We start from the raw sequence: 17,748 nt of genomic DNA on the forward strand, positions 1-17,748 counted from the left end.
TACTTGAGCCTCCCTCTAAAGAGTAGATTTGAAGCAATGCTGTCTTCCATGTATTTTGTAGAGAAGATAGGATAATTTGTGCTTCAGGGCTTTCCAACCCAGAATTTTAAAGTGCTGCATAAGTATAGCAATAAGACCTTCGCAAATTCTTTATGGGATAATGATTAAATACTTCTTCATGCAGGAAATATTCTATGTAAATGCTTTGAAAACATAATTTTATAGCAAGCAGCACTTATTTTGTAAGGGGAAAAAATGAGATCTAGCAACCAGTAACCTCTCTGGAATAAAAATACCCAATTTCTCTATATTCTAGGACCTGGTAAAGGGAGAATGAAAACAATTTTCAATTCACCTGACTTTGGGATACACATGGGGGGATTACAGCAAGGTCAACCCAAGAAGTTTATTGCTCGTTCCAAGTTTCAGCCTTTGAAAAATCTTTCTATTTCCTCTCAAATTTTTTCCAGAATCTTTCTCTGGGCCTTGATTTGTTGAAGTAGTGATATAACTTAACTTTTCTTCTGGGAAACCATTAAGGGCCTACCTTGTAAGTTTGAATTTTTAGGGATTGCTTTTTCCAATTTTACTTCCATGATTGTGCCTGGTTGTTCAAAGTTTTCCATCCTCAATTAAGGTCTTCCTCACCCAGTCTTCTCCCTTTCCTTGATCCTTAGCCTTTTCCCTCAACCTAGAGTGTTCTCCTGTTATTTCCCCATTTCATTCCTTTGTCATGGACTTCCTTATATCTCTTACACAGAATGTGTCTTCAAGATACCAACTAATCTCTATTCATCCATCATCATAAATTCTTTTTGAAAGGGAATTCATTCTGACCACCCATTGAAGGTGGGTGGTATCTAAATATGTTTGCCCCAGTCATTGTCTGGATTCTTCATAGGACTACTGGATCATAAGAGAAATAACCACAATAAAGGGCAAGACTCTGACTCCTAATTTTGGCTCTGCTGTGAACCGTGTCAACTCGGACAAAGTCCTCGACTTCTGTGAGCCTCAGCTTCCTCCATTGTAGTATTGGGAGGCTCATCAAATCACAGAGGTGTGAAAGTTAAAGGTTGTTATGCATTTACAAGCAAGAAATGCATTTTAAACAGCAAAGCACTGCACACATGTGATTTTTCTCTTCATGGTAGGAGAGGGCTGGGAGGCTTTGAATGACACCAGATAGTATCTGCACATTCTGTCTGTGGCCTTCTGCAGCCAATGGCTTCCTTTGTTTGTTTGTTCTGATGGTGGAATTATTCCCTTTCCCTTTGCCAGATGGCGGAATTATTTGCTGTATCATATGAAATATAATTTTGAGTATTAAGGTCTAGCCAATGGTTTCTTGGTTTTCATATCTATAAGGCCAATTTCTATTAACTATCAAACTTTCACATTCAAATGCAGACATAAATGAACAAACTAGACCTGCCTTTGTTTTTTGCTCCCTCCCTGCTTCAAGGATTTTCCCTTCCGGGCCAGATAAGAGGACACTGGATACCCACTTCCTACATCACTCTCACACCACCACCACCCCACCCCCGGCCCAATCAAATCTATTTAAGTTCAAAGTAGCTGAACGTGGGAGTGGCACACTTCTTCTCATTACACAAAGCCTTTGAGGTTTTTCTAAACCTGGATGACCAATTTTGAAACCTGCCTAATTTTTGACACTTTGCGCTTTTTTTCGTTGAGATCTTAAAATCTTGATCTTGGTGAAAAGACTGGGTTCCATTGGCACCAGCATTAGACATTAGACATTGGGTTTTACCTGGAGCAGCCGTTCTCAAGGAAAATCCTTCACACTGCTCAGCTTATCTCTGCCCCTCTCTTGCTCAGACAAGAGGGACTAGCAGGGTTGGCCTGCACGAGCCAGCAGGGACGGACGGAGGCCTTTGCCTTCGGCAGGCTTCTGCCTCAGGCTGACGGTATCCCTAGCTTAAGCTGGTACCTGTGACTTTTCACTTTTCTTCCTTCATTGCAGGCCCAGAGCTGCCTCACTAAGCTATACAAGCTAGATAAGATGCAGTTCCGACAAACCATGAGGGACTATGTGAACAGAGACTCTCTCAATAATGTAGTGGACTTCTTGCATGCTTTGCTGGGATTTTGTATGGAGCCGGTCACTGACAGTAAGTAGAGCTGTGCCAAGTTCCAGGAGAGACCTCTATGTGGTGAAGCAGGTAGAGTTTCAGAAGTACCCTGAATATGTGGGGGTAGAATTTAGAGGGAAACGTGTGTGTGTGTGTGTGTGTGTGTGTGTGTGTGTGTGTGTGTAATAAAGTATAAATAAGAGAAGCTTGCACATCGTCTTTGATGCTATATTTTGGAGGCTTGGCGATGACAACTTACCTAAGCAAAGGGGATTTGGTAAAGCTGTGGCATCCTCACAGTTAGCCCGTCAAACCATCACTCATGGCACTCCTCTCCCTCCCACACAACTTTCTGTTGCATGACAACTGAGGCAGAAGTCAAGGAACAAGGGAGTATATTCATTAGTTCAACAAATATGAAATGAGTACCTGTTATGTGCCAGGCACAGTACTTGGGAGATTTTTTTCACAAAGTAAAACAGGAAAGAAAAGATACATATAAACATAGTAGTAGCGCAATTTTGATATACTCATATACACCTACATATATATACTGAATTTTCTTTAAAACAGTCAAATGGATATACAGGTAGCCCCACAAACCATTTTATAACTTCATGGCTTTAAGAAAACCCCACCATAGAGACCTGTGGTGTAGGGGGCCAGTGAACACCGATTGCATTCATAATAAACCAAACACCTCCAATGCCACTCGAATGCAAATGCAAAAATGAAATGAAAATGCTGTATGAAGCCTGAGTTGAATAACATGTACATCTTAATTAGAGCCTGGGAAGAAATAACTTCTTAGTATAGCCTTTTATGGTTTGTATGATACATGTATGATAGTTGATTAATTTATAACGAAGCTCTATTGGATGAATTTGGAAGCAGTTTCCCTATTTGTATCCCAGGCTTTATTGTTTGGTGATCCCCTTAAAAAATAGTTGTTCCTTTATAGAGCCCCTAAAATAATGTATATCATCAAAGATGTTTTAAGCTGAGCATATTACAAATTTTAAAAAATAATAAAGTGAGAATTGTAGTCGAGGTACTGCGAGAGAAATTCCTGATTACAAACTATTTTCTCTTTTTTAAGCTATTCGAGATAGAAACTACAAGCATAGACCAAAAGATTTCTTTCTATGATGTAAAATCTAAGGATAATCCCCTGCCAGCTGACACAGACAGTGAGAGGTTGGTGACAAAGGGTATTACTCCAAGGTGACGAATCCCCCAGGGACTCTTGAGAAGTGGCTCACAGTGCGTCAGCCAGCCAAACACAACTGATTGGTTTTGGAGCTACACACACCCTGACCCTACAATCCATAGGTGGCTCACAGTCATTAGGAATCTTCTGCCACGGCTCCGGAATATCTAATGTGTCCCCTATGAAATGCCTGTGGATATGTGAAAAACTGGCATAAAATGCCACCAGAGAGTGACAGCCTCAGTTCACTGGCATTTCCCATTTCAGTGAGTCATAAGGAAGTGGCTCTAAGAGAGGTTATAGGTTTTCATTCTCTGAATGCCTACAGAGTCCGGGAGCAAGAAGCTGCTGGAAGTTCTATGCAGATCGTGGCAGGACTTGGTCTCCTTTTTTTTTTTTTTGCCAGTGCAAGTGTTTTAACTCCGCCCAGCAAGGCCCTTCCCCACCTCTGCTTCCTCCTGCCCCATTCACCTGGTTGGCCCCACCCCTGCTTCTGAATGACTGAAGGATTTCCACTGAGAAGCCAGCATTCCTCACCACCAGAAAGGCTGAATCAAATAAATTCTCTCTCCAATGAGGGATTATTTTTGCTAAGATGTATCAATAGAAACATTCCACAACATGATGAAATATATCCTAGTAAAGACTCTGAGGGAGACTATGAGTTGTTTATCTCCAAGTCTGTGTAAAGATGATTAAACCTAGGGGTATCTTTAATCTTTTGTTTCTGCATTTCATGTAGCCCTTCACTAATTCCTGGGTGCCATGTACTTCATTACTTCTTTAGCCTGTGTAGCTTAATGGAAACAGTGCCTTTAATTGGTGCCTTTGCATTCCAGACAAGGCTGGGTTTGGAAATAACTTCACCACGGTGGACAACAAATCCACAGCCCAAAACGTGGAAGGCATCATCGTCAGCGCCATGTTTAAATCCCTTATCACACGCTGCGCTTCAACCACGCATGAATTGCACAGCCCTGAGAATCTGGTGAGAAGTTCACCTCTTCTTCCCACAGGAGTTCTTGGTCTCCACTCTAAGACAAGTTCTCAGCCATGGCCCTGGGAAAGACAAGTTGAAGTCTAAAATTCTGCACCTTAAAGCTAAAAATCTCTATTTTCCCAAAGTGACCAGTAATTCATGGTGGAGCCTCAGTAGCACATTTCTCCTTGTTACTCATTAAACTACTTGAAAACTGACATATCTTCCTCCTCCACCTCATGGGTTCAGTGGTGGTTGCTGAGATAGTTGCAAGGTAGTTCAAGTCCTTAAAGAGAAAGAGGTGCTCGAGCATAGTCTATTAGCTCATGAAATATTAAAGAATATTGTACCAACCATTTTTGAAACCACACTTACTGTAAAAATTAATGTAAATATGCTGCTGACATTAGCCTTGTTTTCTTTTATGGAACACCTCAGTTTTTTAGTTACTCCCTCATAAATGACTGTGTTAATTAAACCACTAAACCCACAAGTAGTGTGGGAGAAGAACCAGGCCCTAACAAGTTAGTGTTTAATTGCTGCCAAGGAGATTGTGGTTTGGGATACAAAAAGTAGACTAAGGCTGATGAATCCATATGAAAGATGAATTCAGTTCTCTCTGGGGAGTAAAAGTAGACTTCGCTCTCTTACCAATTTGTTACATGTTGGGACTTCTATGTAGAAATCAGCCTATCTATACATATTGACAATATCTGCTAATCTACCTAAATCAAGGAAATCATTTTAAGCTATTCTAAACCACTGAGACTATTCACATAACTTGAGATAAACTAAAACCCTAAACCAAAGGGAATTGAATTTTGCTGACTGTCAAAGCCACCTCAGCAAAGTTCTTGGAGTCTGAGAAAAACATGGGCACCATCCATGTGTTTAATTTGGTGACGGCAAGAAGTACTTTGACAAGTTGATTATAATACGTGTGAGCACTTATACATTTTAGTCTGCAAAATCAGGTATAGAAGAAATAACTGTATTTCTTAATTTTATTTAAATCGTCTTGGTTTTGACTTGGAACCCCCATTCCACATTCCACCAGAACAGCTAAAATTTGAACCCCAATATTTTTGGGTTTCTTTACTTCACAGAGTGGTGCAAAGATCCCAAGTCTTTGGTAGGACCTAGGACCTGAGAAGCTTCATGGGTCTCAACCATCAGTTCATACATATTATTTCACGCACTGCTCTCTGCTGGGTGCTTAGGGGTGGGCACTCTGGTGAATTGGAACCCTTGTTTTGGGGGGTCTTGTCCCTTCTGGGGGAGCTACCAAAGAGCACAATGAGGGCACAAGATCTTTCTGCCCAGAGGACCGAAAAAACATTCTTTCCATGTTTTCCTCAGTTACTGTTCCTTCTGATTTTTTAAGGGTCGTGGGCATGATTGTTCCAGTGGTCTTAGGTTTTGAAAACCAAAGATACCAAGGTAAGTATTTCTTAGGCTTCTGTGTCTTGCTTTGCCATGAACCTTTCCTAAGGCAAAGAATGCAGTAACTACCTTCTTGAAGAGAGAGGAGGAAATGCTGAGTGAAAGGGTTAATATCTTAAGAAAAAAAGGTCCTATATATATTTTTAAATGTGGATTCATCAATATATTGGTTTTAATAGCCCTGTATCATCTTTAGTCCATAGTCAAGTTAATGTTCAAATGGGCTTCAACATACACATTTGTTAAATATGTCCAGCAAAATGCACTCTCCTTGAATATCAGGCTCTGTTAGGAGTGTCTAGAGGACTTAGCATATTTTATCACAGTGATGCAGAAAATTTGGAGAGGCCAAAGAGGGACTGAAATCTCTAGTCTAAAACTTCTGATTGCCTTTTTTTGGCAGGCATCTCTTCAGAAGTCATAATAGAGAAAATTAAAGCTTGGGAATCCAGTGGTTTGAAGTGTAAATTGATGTCTTTCTAATGATACAGCCAACTTTCTGAATATGAAGCATGGTAACCAGCCTTTTTCATACTAAGGATGACAGGCAAGGTTCTTGGTAATGTTGCTAGGAACAATGGACAGACTGGGTACCATCCATTTCGTTGTAGTAAAATGTCTTCCTTTTATGATTCTAATGCTGATCTAAGCCTAAGGAATTAATTTCTCCCTCTCTTCCTGTGAAAACTGTTTAATCACACAACTTTCCCCAAACTTTCCTTCTTGCATCCAAACAGGGGCTGTATTGTGACATCCGTCAGCTGGTCCAATTCATCAAAGAGGCTCATGGGAATGTCTTCAGGAGAGTGGCCCTCAGTGCTTTGCTTGACAGTGCTGAGAAGTTGGCACCAGGGAAAAAGGTGGAGGAGAATGAGTCAGAATCTAAGACTCCAGGCAGTAAAAGGTTAGAAACTTGAGCTATTAATATTAGTGTGGCCTTATGTCAGTGGAGTGTAATTTGTTGCAATGTCCATGTGGTTCACAGGATGGTGTGTAACTCTAGTGCAGGGCTGGAGGAACTGTCTCGTATAAATGGTATCACTGGAGACGTAGCAAAAGATGTGTTTACTGTCAAACCAATCCTGCCTCTCTATAAATCAAAGCACAGTTCATCTCAGGCTTGCATGCAGTTGACCTTTACTTCATAGCTCTCAACAATATGGTGAAATGCTATCTGTGTTAGTCTTTTCCATAAATAATTTACATTTTTGTCCAGAGAGGAAAAGCAATTATTGATACCATATCCTCCTGTTCAGTAAGTAATATTTTAAACGTGGCAAAATACAAATTGCTGAGAAGTGCCCTATTGTTTTTCCTTCTAGTAAATATAAATTTATTGTATGCCTATCCTTTAATTATGCCACTTAACAAGATTAAAGGAAACTCCTAAATTTAAAATTCTGTTTGTAGTTAATGACTCTGCATTGATGGTGGTATTCTTAGACAATAAGGCAGCTAGGTCATGAATCAAATGGTAGGAAATAAATTTCATACAGTATAGACTCATGATGACATAGGGTTTGCAAGCAATATATGTTGTCTATAACGGAGTGTTTTGCTTTATGAAGTACATGAGGTATTGAGGAGTGCTGTCCTGCTCTGTTTGATTGGTGGACTGCACCATTTGCATAGGTCAGAGGCAGGAAGCATTGTGGATAAAGGCCAGGTGTCCTCTGCACCCGAGGAATGTCGCAGCTTCATGTCTGGTCGCCCCTCACAGACTCCAGAGCAGTAAGTAACATTGATTTTTCTCTCCAGTGCAGTGGGCTGAGCACTTCCCACTGTAAGAAATTCAATTTTCCCAACTGCTGTTTGTTTGCTTGTCATTATCTTTGAACTTTGCCTTGCTTCTGCCCTTTACTTTTCATTCCCAAAGCCACTAATCTCCACAGACCCAAATCATAAATAACCAACCTCATGCCTATGGGAAGCTTCCTTAACATTTCCCATTTCCAATTTCTACTCCACTTCTGCTTTTCATGCACACTCCTGCAGATAAATCATGAAAACTAGCATGTGTATCAGGTGGGGTGGAGGTGTGATCTACTTTATTGCTTAAAATCACTTATAACTTTTTTATGTAAATGTATTAATGGCTGTCAATGTGCTCGATGAGGCTTTTTCAAAAATAAGTAAGATAAACTTCTCTTGTGCTCTGATTTAGTTAAAACATAAACTCTACTCCATTTCAGTTTGGTCTTCTCCTGAGATCCATTCTAGTGTTCCCTGAAATCAATCATTTTATCTCCACTTTTTATAATGGCAAAGTCAAAAGCATCTTAAAATTAGATGCTTAAAGATAAAGCATTAAGATTAATGCTTAAAATTAAAATTCTCTCCAGAAAATGAGAGAATTACTATAGACAGTAAACATACAGTCTAGTTCTAGGCAAGGCTCATTTGTCTTCATTCTTCTTTTGAGAACTACTTACTCACAAGTGGTGTGATCAGTATTTAAAATAGGAACATCATTTAAGATACACCATTTTACTTCCCCAAACCCTGGTTTACTATGAAACAATTACCATTCCAGAAATTCTGCAGGTTTAATGGTATACCATAATACATAGTATATAGTCAAGGAAATCACCGTCATCAAATAGAACCATGTAATTAACAACAAGCAAGGAAAACCTTCAAAGAGCAAAAGCCTACATAGTTTTTATGGCCCTTCAAAATCTTAGAGACTGTCTCTAAGTGCCTGGAGAAAAGTAAAGATAAGATAAATCAACTCTATGAGTCTAGGGACCATGTGCGTTTTTGCTTACCATTATAGCCCCAATGCTTAAGACTTGGCCCCCATAGTAAACACTTAATATCTATTTCAGAAATGAATGAATGAATAACAAGCAATCAATGAAAGGACAGAATTGTGAAATTACCATTAAGTTTTTGTTTCCTTTAACTTCCTTTCTTAAATGTGAGGTTTAAGGAAGTCTTTAAGGACATAGTAAAAAGTCAAACATAAGCTCTAAGGGAAAAAAATTAATGTAAAGGGCAAAGTTCTGTAGCTGAATAGCCACAAGACTAGTTAAAGTCTTTACATACAGAGCATGAGCAGAAAAGGGGGAGAGGGCTTTTTTCCCCCACAGTAGCACTAGCAACTATTAAGCAAATATGGTCAATGAGAATGATCTAATAAGTAAACCGTATTTTAAAAATAAAACCATCTATCTTCATAGGTGATTTCATTTTCTAGATGGCAAAATATTTTCTTTCTCCAGTGTTCTGTAAACACTGTCTGATATCCCAGCATTTAGCATGGGTCTGTTCTTTCCCCTTGAATAAAGATATATGTTTTAATATGCTTCTGCATAAAAGTTTCCATTTGAAGGGATGTCATGGAATGTTAAATATAGAGCTTTTCCCTGCTCTGAGTGGGCACAGGAGATGAGCATGTCAAATACCCTGTTTAGCACTGGAGAAAGGTAGGTGGACGATCCTGGTTCCTCCTTTATCCTCTCTTTCTCCCGCCCTTCCCTCCCCTTCTGGCCCTTCTCTTCTTCTTCCTCCTTAAATAAAAGTCACACTAACTAAATTTAAAAGCAGTGTCATATGCTCATTTCTCTGAAACTCATTATCAATACACACCCATTGGACAAAGATGATGTAGCATTTTATTGAGATGTTGTCCCACCCAAACCATGTGGTCATATCATCGTTGTGTCCCACGTTCCCTAAAGGTAAGAAACTCACAAATTCATACCATATATGATAAACAGAATGTCCTGGTTTGAAATAAAAATAAAATTTAGTTAGTACTCTAATGAAATTTTGAGAGATAAAATCTGAACCTCCATATGAATATCTCCAGAAAATGATTGCCTTACCCAGTACTGTTGAATTTTGGGTAGATTCTGGATTCAATCCCAAAGCTTGTAGGCAAATCATTACCTAAAATTTCATAAACGAATTTCATCACATATTACTGAGTATTTTCTGTGACCTTTCTTTCCAACTTTCTAAAGTAAGATATGTTGCTGAAGTTGACAAATGTAGCAAAACAGAAAAGCAAAGAAAAATCATTTTAAAATTGAAATACCATCAACTAGAGATAACCACTGTAAACTTTTGGTGTGCTGGGTACATTTTTGAGCATATGTACATGCAAGCTCACAGACACATGCTCACATGTGTACTTTGTTTATTTAACATGGTGTTATTCTATTTCATCCATTGATTCTAAGCCTTCTAACTTTTCAGTATATCTTCAACATTTCCCATATCAATCATCTTCTAAAATAGGATTTTAATGACTACAGAATATGCCATCAGATAGAAGTTCTATAATTTAATTGTTTCTCTAGAGTTTAAAATTAGATTGCTTCCAGTTTTCAGTGTTGACGTATAATACCTCAGCGAGCATTTGATCATCTTGTATCTACATGTTAGTATATTTTCCAGTCATTTCCTTGGGATAACTGTCTGGAAATTGAATTTCTCTGTCATGGCTATAGATATTGGTTTTGGATAACACATTACTAAATTACCTTCCAGAAAGGTTGAATCTTTCTATCTCATCACTGGCAGGATGATGGTAACCAATTGCTTTCTTTTTTCCCCTCTTAATCTTTACCAATTTAATGAGTGAAAATAGGGATCTCATTTCAACTGACCTTCCCCCTCCCCCCCAATTCCTAGTGAGATTAACCTCTGCATATTATAGCCACTTGTCTTTTTCCTCTTGTGGAATGTCCTGGTCAAAAACCCCTTTGGATGTGTTCCCATTTGGCTTATTGAGTTGGACTAATGTTTTTTACTTTTAAACCTTACTTAAGCTTCTCTGCCCTGAGAAAGCTAAATAATCAGGCACGATGAAAATAATTTAGTAAACAGTTGTGGGACGATGCACCCCCTGAGTATGGTTGCACTTCACTTATTCATTTATTCAAATATTGTTTGTGAGTTTATTTAGTGCTGAGAATTATACTATGCTGGGGTGGGGGTGGAGAGTGAGATACAGGACTGCACAAGCCTCTGGGAACCTTCAAAAAAAGTGAAATATTTAGACATCATAAATGCTTCTGCTATTATGACTCACACCCACAGATGAGTACCTGCGATAATATTTGGTCTTTTTATTAAAGTTGGAAAAAAAAATGATCACCTCTACTTGACAGCTGAGACATGACTGTTTTCAGGAAGACTTCAGAGTCAACCTTGGTCTCACTCCTTCTGTTCCCCCTCTGACTCATCCTAAATCCAAGCCCATCCAAGATCATCCTGCATGAATTGTGTAAATGTCATTGGCGGGAAGTTGAAAGAAATTTAAGGAATTTCCCATGTGTTGTCAGACATTTAACTCTACCCTCTGCTTGCTTTCAGTGATGAACAAATGCAAGGGGGCAACCTGGGGCGGAAGGATTTCTGGCGCAAGATGTTCAAATCCCAGAGTGCAGCAAGTGACACCAGCAGCCAGTCTGAGCAGGATACTTCAGAATGCACCACTGCCCATTCAGGAACCACCTCTGACCGTCGCACCCGCTCACGATCCCGCAGAATTTCCCTCCGGAAGAAACTTAAACTCCCCATAGGTAAAAGTATGTCTGTACTTATTTATGGATTCTCTTATTCCCTACCATGTCCTCAAATCAACTCATAATCAAAACAAAGTGATGCATGTTAGGGTAGAGAAGGGGAAAGCCTTCAAGTCACAAGGCTTAATCTTGCTCATTCATTCATTCATCTTTTTTCAGCACGTATTTCTCAAACCCCTACTATGTGCATTTATTGTGTGCAAACACAATGATGCTAAGCATCAGGGATTAAATGATGATCAAAATTACACAGTGCCCAACTTTACTGAACTTAAAATTTATTAGGGGTGACAGTCACTAAAGCAGATAATCCTACAACTAAGTGTGGTTGCAAACTGTGAATTTTATTAAGGAAATATATGTTGTGCCATGAAAGCATGCAGTGAGGTCTGACCTAAATGGGGAGGAGGAGGCAGAGATCAGAGAAGGCTTCCTGGAGGAAGTGAGATTAAGATCTTGAGGATACTAAGGGGAAGGAAGAAGGAGAGCTCTCTAAATGGTAGCTCTCTAAATATAATTTGTAAAAGTATTAGGAGGGAAGGAGGTGGAAGAACTGAGATGAAGAGAAGAGTGTGGGCATGACTACGACAGAGAAATGGGGACTTAAGCTTGTGAACCTTGCAGGTAAGGTTGGCTCTTCATCCTACAGCCCTACAGAGCCCAGGTGGGATGTTGAGCAAGCAGGTTAGCTTTTTCTAAAAGATCACTGCATGGACAACATACTGGAGGGAGCACAAGTGGTTAAGTGAGACCAGATAGAAAGCTGTCTAGTAGTCCAGGCATAAGTAACGGAAACTTGGACTGGGTGGTGACCATGTACAGGGAAGTAGACAGATTCGAGAAATACTTAGGTGGTAAAATCAACAGGACTTATTGGAAGATATGTGAAGTGTCAAGGAGAACAGGATGGATTATGGTTTTATTCACCAAAGAGGCCCAAATTCTTTTTGTACTGGTCTTATTCAGTCTTGTCATTTTATAATCCAACACTGAATATTCAAATCATGTACATTTTGAAAACCATTTGTTTTCACTTCAATTTACATCAAGCCGTATAACTTTCATTGCTTGTTGAGCACATGCTGAGATTTCTGTTTAATTCATTTGGGAGAAAATGCTATACTGGTCTAACTTTTAAAAAATTATTAAATAGGAAACTGGCTGAAGCGGTCCTCCCTCTCGGGCTTAGCAGATGGCGTGGAGGACCTTCTGGACATCAGCTCTGTGGACCGCCTGTCTTTCATCAGGCAAAGCTCCAAGGTAAACAGGACATTGCTTATGTAAGAGAACGTTGGAGTCGCTGATAGAAAAATTTCAGGACCAAGAAATGCTAAACACCTGGAGGAGCCAAATAAGAAAGAGTTGAAGAAACTGTCTTCAAATTGAACAAAGTTTTGAAACTTAAATGAGCAATGAAAACTAAGATATCCAAATAGTAGGCTATTATGGAAAGGAAAAAAAGAGTAACAAAAAATTTACATAAAATTATAGTGCAGATCTAGAGATGTATATAGGTATTATTTCCCAGCTATTTTAATATTTTAACTTTATTTTTATTATTATTTTTAATTCCAGTATAATTAACGGACAGTGTCATATTGGTTTCAGGTATACAATATAGTCATTCAACAATTCGGTACAGTACCCAGTGCTCATCATGATAAGTGTACTATTAATCCCCATTACTTTTTTCACCCATCCCACCTCCCATTGCCCCTCTAGTAACCACCAGCTTGTTCTGTATAGTTAAGGGTCTGTTATTTTGTTTCTTTTTGTTGTTGTTTTGTTTTTTAAATTCCACGAGTGAAATCATTTGACATTTGTCTTTCTCTGACTGACTTATTTCATGTAGCATTATACCCTCTAGATCCATCCATGTTGTTACAAATGGGTTTCCACTCTCACTACTTTTATTTAACATAGTACTGGAAATCCTAGCCACAGCAATCAGACAAGAAAAAGAAATGAAAGGCATCCAAATTGGTATTTCCCATCTATTTTTAGCTTTTAACATACATGTGAAATTCCTGACATCTCAAGCTCCTACCCAAGGATGTAGTAATTTTCTAATCATCCTCTTTATGTATTAAAACACACACACACACACACACACACACACACACACACACACACACTTCATCCTCTTTCTGTTCCTTTTGTGACTATCTGAACTATTCTCCCTATTGAGAAGGATAAAGAAATTCAGGATGATTTTTCCCACTAAGTGCTTCTTCAGAATACTGTTAAGCATTGTAGCAGCATACTATTTGGAAAAGGTAATGATTCTCAGTGAAATCCATTTCCTACAAGAGCCTTTCCTATGCATGGTCCATGTCCTGGTCACTATAATTTCCAGCATATGGTAAGAGTTATATTTCTTTATATCCAAATCATTTGCTTATATTCTTTCTGCTTTGAATCTTACTAAAATCAGTTTTCTTCTATCTGTTTTAATAGTAATATTTTGAAATTATAAAAAGACTATATCAACCTTATGACATTTAGAAAATATAATTCCTCCTTCACATCCTTTTTACTAAAAAATTGGCCAAATATTGAGAGTATGTGAGGCCCATAGCTTCCCTACTTGCTGAAAATTTTAAGTATTCTTGGCCTAAGAGCAAGATCAAGAGCACATTTAAATTCTTAGGAAAAAAACCAAACATGTTATTTCACTTTAATTATAGGGTACTTTATGAATTAATTTATACTGGTTTTTTTTTTTTCATAAAGATTTGAAGTCTTCTATTTGGCTGTCTTTCAGTTTGGTCTCATTCTCAACTGTGGTGTTTTTTGTAAAGAATGAATATGGCTTGCTGTTCATGAATTTGAGTTTGGATTTTATCAGAATTAAACTCTAAGAACATCTCATTAGTCACTGAATTATTTTAATGGTGCCTGATTATTTACTTTCAATCTATGACTGGATTCTCTTTCAAATTAGTTATAAGTCATGTCTTTTTTGGTACATAGGAATAAGCCATACTGACTGACTGACCATATGTGGCAGTCAGAACAACTAAAGTAATCTTCATATTCTAAATAACTTATTTTTCAAGGCAAATGTTAGTATAAACCCAAAGAATTGTCTTTTTTTTCTCAGGTCAAATTTACCAGTGCAGTGAAGCTTTCTGAAGGTGGACCAGGGAGTGGAATGGAAAACGGAAGAGATGAAGAGGAGAATTTCTTCAAGCGTCTCGGTAAATGTCATGCAGCCTAAGAATTACATCCAATTTTCATCACACAGAACAAAATTTGATTGGATAAAATGATCCATTTTCTATTTTCATTGATTTCCTATTCATTTCTTTCTCATGTGTGTATTGTACTACTATATATAGCTTCTCAATTTTTATGAATTTGGTTCAACAGACATTTATGGAAGCCCTACTGTATTCCTCATTCCATAGTGGACATTAGGTTTACAAAGGAGAGTAAAAGACAGCCTTTTCTTCAGCTCTCTGTCCTTTATTAAAATCTAAGATCTTTAAAGAACCTTCAGATTTCCATCTACCTATCTACTTAGGAATTCTGCACATTATATCCCTGAGAGGTGGACAGCCACCCTCTGAACACTTCCACCAAAGGGGAGTCTATTACTTCACAAAGCAACCTGTTCCAGAACTAGACAGTTTTAATTATTAGAAGGTCTTTCCTTATATCCTGAAAATATATTCATCCATAAATTTGATTCAGTGGTCCCAGTTATGATATCTGTGGCTACACACACACACACACACAATGCTAATTTTGCCTTTTATCTATTTCACATTCTCTCTTTTGATCTCACTTCTGCTGGTTATACTGGTTTTTTTTTTTCATAAAGATTTGAAATCTTCTATTATTGATTCCTAGTTTTTTCCCTTACATGGAAGAGTCTCTAGACCCATCACCATCCTGATTCCATTTTACTATGTATTCTAACTAGATGATATACTTTACAAAATGTGGAGCTTCAGATGGAATGCAATACATCATTTAATCAGTGTGATAAATAGTGTAACTATTAAGCTCCAGGGATATAGCAAGTGTATGAACATAATTTAAGGTTGCATTATGAAGTTTTACATCCCATAGTTGGCTTGTACTGAATTTAGATTAACTTTTGCTAGCTCACCTCCACATGAATGAATATCATGCTATATTTTGGTATAGCCATTATTAATTCTTCATCTCAAAATAAATAAAATGTATTGTTTCATTAACTTGGGAGATGGTTAAGTCACGTGCCCAGGAAAGAAATTAAGAGACAGAACATAAACCAAGTTGAATTTGGAATCTTTTCTTCTTTGCAATTGTGCTCTAAGGATTCATCTGCAGAGACATACACATTCCCTGTTTTCATCCAAACTGTTGCTATTATTACTGACCAGGACAAATACAAAGGTATAACTCTTATGACACTTCTAGTTGACCTTTATTAATAACAATTTGTGGGTATGCTTTTTCAGCCAACAATATACTTAATTTAAGAGCAATTAACAAAGATTTCTCATTTCATTATAAAAACATCAGATTTTGCCAAAAAATATCTCATGTCCTTATAAATCTAAAGGAAATATACAACTTAGTTCAATACAGTGTATTCTTCATGAAACCATAGTGATTCCTATGATTACTTCTGGTTTTTAAAAAAGTTCCTGTTTACGTAATCTCTTACAGAATTTGGCTAGGGCATACATCAAACTTCTTAGTCTGTGGCTTCAAGAATCTTCCTAACAACCAGGACCTTTGTCATTTTCAGTCCTTTTGGAATCTTTTCACTCCTCATGATATTTCACAGAAGATACACCTAGCATTCAGAACCATCAGTATTATAAGTAGATTTTTGTGGTCTTTTTTGTTTGTTTGCTGTTTTTTGTTTTGAGAATGAAGTATGAAGATAAAGAGTGTTCTCCAGGTATGTGCTGTGTTAGTTGAATGTCATTTGACTAGTACTGTGATTACCTCTGTAAGTTCTTTCTGTGCACTGGAGTGTAATTTCATGGAACTGAGAATTAACTTAGGGTAGGGGCTCTCACATTTGATGCCTCCTTAATGAAACTTTTCTGTACTTACACGTTTGTGAATCTTTCTCATTGGTGGAAAGGATGAAAGCATAATTGAGTTGTTTACCTTCCTTCTGATTCCCTTACATCCTCTTCTTCAAGGAGTAGGCCAGTATCTTTAGTCTAGTTCCAAACATGTTATCATTAGCATTCTCATAAACCTTTTTTATTCTAGATTTTTTTTACCACTATTCCTGCATATTTCAGCCATTGTTTTACATATTCTTTATATTTCATTCACAGATAGACTTGATATAGAACCTTCATAGAGTCTGATTCTGGGATCAGTTTGTGTCAGTAAAACCTGAAATAATACAGTCTCTTTCTGTGTATCCAGAAGACAAAACTATAAAATCTAAGACTGATATCTAGAATTTCATGTGCTTTTGACTGGCAAGAGAAGATAGCTTGCATATCACCATCATTCTTTGCCCATGTTCTCTGGTTTATTAAAAATTTTGAAAGGTATTTTATGAGATAGTTCCTTTGAAATCTCTTGCAGTAGCTAGGTATCCTCAGCTATTCTAAAAAACTAAAAAAACCATTATCTTAGTACATTGTAATTTACAACTACTGCCTTTGGCCATGTGAACATCTCTATCTCTGGGACTGCTTTGCCTTTTCTCCCTCTTTCCCACTCTCCCTCCCCCTCTCCCTTCCTCTCTCCTCTCTCTCCATCTCTTTCCCTCTCTCTCCCCCTTTCTCTGTCTCTCTCTCTCTCTCTCCAACCCGTATGTATAAATGATTCCTGTGTATCCATTATAGATGTATTGTCCTTTTCTTTCTCAATTATTTTAATTAAATATTTCTCTGTCTGGAAAACAAACATCAAGCATTCTTACCTTCAATCTAAATGTAGTACTCAAACTTCACTTAGTTAAGATCAAATGCAACAACCAATAGAATTTCTTTAAAATCTAAAAAATTATTCAACAAATGAAAAATACATCTGCTGAACATTTAACAGAACTGTAATTGCATTCGTAATCAGCTGTCTTTTTCTTTTATGTTTTTATATTCACTAAGAATATTTCATTTTAGAAATAGTATTATCTTTGAGGGAAGATATTTTATTAAACCAGTGGTTTTTTTTAGTCAATAAAATTTACTGAATATTTTCTGTGTGCTCAATTCTGCCATAAATTCCATGGGAAATGTTGCTTAAAGAAATACTGTATTTTGAAATATCCCTTTTTAAATTTAACAGATTATAAAAACTGTGTTCTATATAAATTTATAAATGATACCCCAATAAATTTAATTTAAAAATAGCAAATAAAATGTACTGAGACTAAAAAATTAATCCTTATGTCCAAGGAAACCAAGAGGCATCCTTATATCCTAGTAAGTTTATATAAAAGATGAATAGGAGGTGCATTTTACAACCAAATTACTTTTCAACATTTCTTTTAGTAGTACAATATGGAATGCCAAC

At 37.5% G+C, this 17,748-nt stretch overlaps 1 protein-coding gene across 4 annotated transcripts in view; it reads left to right on the forward strand.

The window, feature by feature from the left end:
* UNC80 (unc-80 homolog, NALCN channel complex subunit) overlaps nucleotides 1-17,748 on the forward strand; it is a 225,023-nt gene that overhangs the window by 63,344 nt on the left and 143,931 nt on the right. For 2 of the 4 annotated variants that reach the window (XM_035726865.1, XM_027590727.2), the window contains exons 15-21: nucleotides 1,988-2,135; nucleotides 4,146-4,294; nucleotides 6,466-6,632; nucleotides 7,361-7,459; nucleotides 11,054-11,262; nucleotides 12,419-12,525; nucleotides 14,369-14,465. In XM_035726865.1, the coding sequence (XP_035582758.1) occupies nucleotides 1,988-2,135; nucleotides 4,146-4,294; nucleotides 6,466-6,632; nucleotides 7,361-7,459; nucleotides 11,054-11,262; nucleotides 12,419-12,525; nucleotides 14,369-14,465 (976 nt within the window). Of the gene's footprint in view, nucleotides 1-1,987; nucleotides 2,136-4,145; nucleotides 4,295-6,465; nucleotides 6,633-7,360; nucleotides 7,460-11,053; nucleotides 11,269-12,418; nucleotides 12,526-14,368; nucleotides 14,466-17,748 lie in introns of all 4 variants that reach the window. The other 2 variants (XM_027590728.1, XM_027590729.1) reach the window with 1 other exon arrangement.

The sequence above is a fragment of the Zalophus californianus genome, chromosome 3 (genome assembly GCF_009762305.2).
Source record: "Zalophus californianus isolate mZalCal1 chromosome 3, mZalCal1.pri.v2, whole genome shotgun sequence".
NCBI classification, from domain to species: domain Eukaryota; kingdom Metazoa; phylum Chordata; class Mammalia; order Carnivora; family Otariidae; genus Zalophus; species Zalophus californianus.